General features: G+C 36.8%; 1 protein-coding gene across 2 annotated transcripts in view; it reads right to left on the reverse strand.

Moving 5' to 3' along the window:
- cacna2d3a (calcium channel, voltage-dependent, alpha 2/delta subunit 3a) overlaps positions 1-5,185 on the reverse strand; it is a gene marked incomplete in the record, with an annotated part of 131,079 nt that overhangs the window by 58,209 nt on the left and 67,685 nt on the right. For both annotated transcript variants that reach the window (XM_014017578.1, XM_014017570.1), the window contains 2 exon segments: positions 4,084-4,197; positions 4,734-4,823. In XM_014017578.1, coding sequence (XP_013873032.1) covers positions 4,084-4,197; positions 4,734-4,823 — 204 coding nt within the window.

Raw genomic sequence — 5,185 nt, forward strand, 5'->3', positions numbered from 1 at the left:
AATTCTCCTAAATCACTCGTACGCACAATTTAAGAACAAATCTGTGCGTACGAACAGTTCTTGCATGAGGCCCAGTGTTTTAATGTGTTTATGCCTTGAAGTTTTCATACTATGAATGATTTGCTTGACTATTCATTCTTAGACCTTGTAGTATTCTAAACAAATCAAATACAAGACTAAAACAATGTATTTAAAGTATTTAAAAAACTGTAATCCATAGGTTCAAGTGTTGAATTTTGTCTTATAGCTATTGTGTTTGTTAATCATGTTGTGAAAACTGAGAACAAACAAAAGGTGATTTGTATAATGTTTTAATAGTATCTGCTAAAAGAAAAAAATATTTGATGTAAATTTTTCAGTTATTTAAGTATTAAATTTTAAGTAGTGCCTAGCTATAACATCACATATATGATGGGAGTCTTATAGTGTTTCTGGGACACTCAAGTGTTTTGGAGTTTTGTACAAAAGTGGGATGGGATGGCTGTGGTAGAGTGGTCAGGGGAGTCGTCCTGGAACCGGAAGGTCGCCGGTTCGATCCCCATCCAGTCGACTCAGTCGTTGTGTCCTTGGGCAAGACACCTTACCCGCCTTGCCTACTGATGGTGGTCAGAGGGTCAGGTGGTGCCTGTGTATGGCAGCCTTGCCTCTGTCAGTGCGCCCCAGGGCAGCTGTGGATGCAATAGTAGTTTGCCATCATCAGTCTGTGAATGACTGTGTTCATGGGTGACTGTCTGTAGTGTGAAGCGCTTTGAGTGTCCTGGATGGCTAGAAAGGTGCTATATAAGTACAGTCCATTTACCATCAGTGAATCAGGACTTAGTCCACAAAAACTAAGGTGTTATTTTGTTCTGTTATGAAGATGGAGCTAAGCCAGAAAAGGGGAAGAACCTGATTTATTGGTTTATATGCTCCTGTACTCATATCAATTTTATACATTATGTTGGATCATGACTACAAAAAAATAAGATCCAAACTGTTTTTGTGAAGTGAACTCTCAGTATATCTGCCAGGCTCAACCTTAAAGATGATGATGATGATGATGATGATGATTATGTTTACGGTGATGAGCTTCATCACTTGGAGCAGAGCCAAGGAGCTCCTCTGCATCAAAATAACTCAGCTGAGGTAGTTCAGGCATCACATTTGCATGTTGCCTGCAGCCTACCTCTTAGGTTGTTCCTCTAAGAGAAGCCACTGGGGGAGACCCAGAATTTGCTGGAGGGATTTTGTGTCCTTTCTAACCTGGGAACACCTCAGGATTATCCAACAGGTGGTGGAAAATACTGCTTGGTAAAAAGGAATTCCTCCTCTTTAATCTTACTATGAAGAAGTGGAATAAAGTGGAGGAATTGATGGATGGAATGTTGTTTTCATGGCAATAATTTTTTACGAATACATTAAAGAGGTGTTTAGCATCTTATTTGCATTTTCCCTGAGCCTTGTCGTCTCCTCAGTGTGACGCTAGTGGTGAAAACGCAACGCCGGCTGGAAGGAAGCCATTAAAAAGCAGCAGTGGAGGGAAAGAGAGGGTGAGTGAGACAGACTGAAGAGAGTGACAAAGACTGAAGACTTCTATTATCAGCAGGGTTTCTTCTAAATGGAACTATCCAGCAGCCTTGTCCTCTCTCCACTCACTGCTGTTCAGCCTTGAAGCAAGAGTCAGTGGGAGGGGTGGGGGGGCTGTGAGCAGTTTGTATACAGAACATACCAAACACATGTATCCCAAATGCAACTTTAATAGAAAATGACACCTACATTAATAGGCAAACACATASAGTATAGACAAACTGAAGGTTAACACTGACTATAAATGCTTGTATTAACTTCTCAAACTCCATCAACGAACTGCCTAATCCCAAAGCTYTGCTTCATCATATACCACCCATTATGTTTGCATTTGCATTTTAAGCAYAAGACCTAACCTGAGGCAATACAAGTTCAAATTGAATGTTTCTTGTTCAGGTCACAAGTATTTTTCAGTGCATTTAGAAAAGTTTTAGACATWATCACTTCTTCTTCTGTGCTGCTTTTTCATCTGAGAGCTCTGCTATGGCAATAGATTCAACACATAAAACTAAAACATGAAGTAAATAAAACTTTTGAAATGCTATCACACACACAAAAAAAGAAACTAAAATATCACATTGAGATAAATATTAATTGCTTTCTACGTTTCTCTCAACCATCAATGCAGCATTTCACCAATATGTGCTTTAGGAGTGACCGTAGCAGCTCTTAAAATAAAAAATAAAATTAAAAGATTTCTGATCTATTGACAAAAAGATGTTGCTTTGCCACAGTCAGTATTTTTCAGCCACCCAGACGAGTCAGGAATGAGAAAAAGCGATGAAAAAAGGCAASACAGCAAGCTTTTAGAGTGTAAATTACTCCATCAATTCTGCAGCTCTGACTTTTCAAATGCTACAGACCCCTATGGACCCTTATCTAACAAAAGAACAGTCTTAAAATAATGCTTTTTTTCCTCCACTTTAGCTCTTTTCTCCTCTTGCATTTTATATTTTGTTTGAGTTTTTCTGCAATTATCCTGCAGGATAGCAGAGAAACAGGTTTGTTCTTAGCGACAACCACATCTCACTCCACTCTGAAAGGGCCTCATACCAGGTATGCTTTTTATTCACTTCTTCTCATAACTTTTTTCCAACCACTTTTTAAAAACATAAGAAAGACATTACTCACTCTTGTATGTGTGTGAGTGCTTGAATCCTTTCTAAACACTATTGAACACTGCAAAATGCAATGACTTACAAACATTAGTTACTGTTCCTTGGTTATCAACAATTTGTACCTCTGAGTGTATTTATTAACAGTTCCTTGCATCGTGAAAAGTGTAAAACACATTACTTTATTTAGAGTTAAGCTCACTAGCAGTAATAAGTAACCAACACCACTGCACATTCAAAGAAGTGTCAGTTTCTACTACTCTGAACGCACTAGTCCAATCTTTTAGTGTCAAAAATGTTTAAATATAAGAACAAAATTAGCATAAACACAAATTTAATGTATTTTTTTTTCTCTTCCTGCTCCTTCCTCCTGTCATCTAAGATGCCAGAGTTCTAGCTCTGCCTCTTTTTTAATATGTGAGTCATGAACAATTTTGAGTTGTGTGCAGTAATGTTGTGACATTACACTATCAGGTTGGATTTGACATGTTTGTTGAAGTTTTTGTTACTGACTGTAGCTGACACCATTGAGTGAAAGGTCAGTGTCACAGATGTATAGAGGGAAAATGACCAGGATGGACAAATCCTGATTGCAATTAAAGGGTGTTGTCCATATTGACATATGGTGAATGCTAATGTGATAGATATTAGCAGATCAGCTACCACTAATTATTTTTGCAATGTGTAGTCTCTTAGCAGTAGCATTGCAAAAGGAAACATGACTTAGAAGTACTAATTGAAAAAAAAAGAAGCACTAATTGAGCTGAACTTTGGAAAGTATGTTAAACCGACTAAACAGTAAATTTCACATGCAATGATTAGGTAAATTAAACTAATAAAGCTGAGTAGTATTTACAAATCAAGTACGCCTAAAGTAAATGATCAAGTACTTGATTGTCTTTCTGGCTTAAACTCATATCTACTAAAAAAGAAGTAGTGAGTACAATTTCTAGTTGTGTACTTGTTTTTTTAAAGTGCAATCAGTTTACATACTTTTTAAGCAATGRTAACTAATTGGATTTTACAGTGAACCAATAAACAATTCTTTGCAACAGTGTTATTTTTTTAGTAAACACTGCTTTTTCCAACACGATTAGAAATTGCTAATTTAGTCTTTGAAACCATCAGCCTTTTAACAATTTCTGTGAAGATCTTAGTGAAACTCTGATAGATCTGCTATTATCGCCTTGAAAATACATCAAACTGAATCCCAAAAGGCAGTTTTTAAAAGACAGTCATAGAGAGAGGTTATGTAGTCATTGTTCTTCAGTTAAATGACTATGAAAAGAAAATTACRTCAATAATTCCATTTGAAGTTTTGAAAGAAAAGGTTAATATGAAACTGGAATGAGGCAGTCCTGCAGGAACACATTTGCTTCATAAGTTATCATCTCTACATTACCTTCCGCTCCGGCCAGTTGTACTTGGCAAAGATGGCATCATACGTATCGACCGCTCCATCGGTCACCAACATGATGGCCTGGCTRCACTCACTGCCCCTCCCCGTCTTGTTGAACTGGAAGAAGAAGAAGAAAAACATGACAGAGTTTCTCACTTTGAACAAAGAAAAACWATGAAAAGATCATTCATTTTAAAAATCAATGTTTTCAATCATCTATTGAACATTTCAGCAAGTTCATGGTGCTCGCAGTGCCTTATTTGAATCAGCAGTGCAGCAATGGTAATAATGTATAAACTGCTGTGCATGCAAGGTGAAAGAATATTGACAGTGGGAACGCTTAAAGAATGTAAAAGAGCGTACAGCGGTTGTTACTTTTCATTAATCGTCGCAGAAGAGTTTTGTATTGTTGGTACAATACAATGTATACTGTATTTAGACTGGGATAATAGCTGCATGTCTGTATTTGTACAAACATTGATTTAATTAACTGCCTGTTCATAATGAGATGTCAGACCAACARCATGACTCATCAAGGGTCTTGTTTACTTGGTTTTCAGCTGATTCTGTGGACTGAGCTATTCATTTTATTTTTAATTAATTTTCAGCATAAAACCAACGTGTGTGAGTGGGCGTGAGGAGGAGCGGCTTACATCACTGAGAAGATTGAACGCCTCAGTCAGAGCTACGTCCAACATGCCAATGCCTTGAGCAAACAGCTTGTCCAGGTGCTCCCGGAAATGCTGCAAATAATAACAGAAAATAATTAAAGCTACGGAGACARAATCAAATAAACAAAGGAATTAACTATAGATGCAAGGAAATCAAAAGGTTTGTAAGATTTCTTTTAATGACAGTTAAAAGCACAATATCAGTTTGAAACAATGAAAATAACCTATTGATTGWATTTTTACAATACATAGCTGTGGTTTCACAAAAATTACTATACTTATCTGAGGAAAATATTACAGTGGTGAACTAATAAGCTAGTTTTTGTTGCTCAACTGTTTAAATACTGTATTATTCAGTGGTGTTGTAGGAATGCGGAACTCTTTTAATTATATTTTTGTGGTCTGGTAATAATCAGTTCATTATGGGTTTAATG

The sequence above is a fragment of the Austrofundulus limnaeus genome, unplaced genomic scaffold (assembly GCF_001266775.1).
Source record: "Austrofundulus limnaeus strain Quisiro unplaced genomic scaffold, Austrofundulus_limnaeus-1.0 Scaffold3, whole genome shotgun sequence".
NCBI lineage: Eukaryota > Metazoa > Chordata > Actinopteri > Cyprinodontiformes > Rivulidae > Austrofundulus > Austrofundulus limnaeus.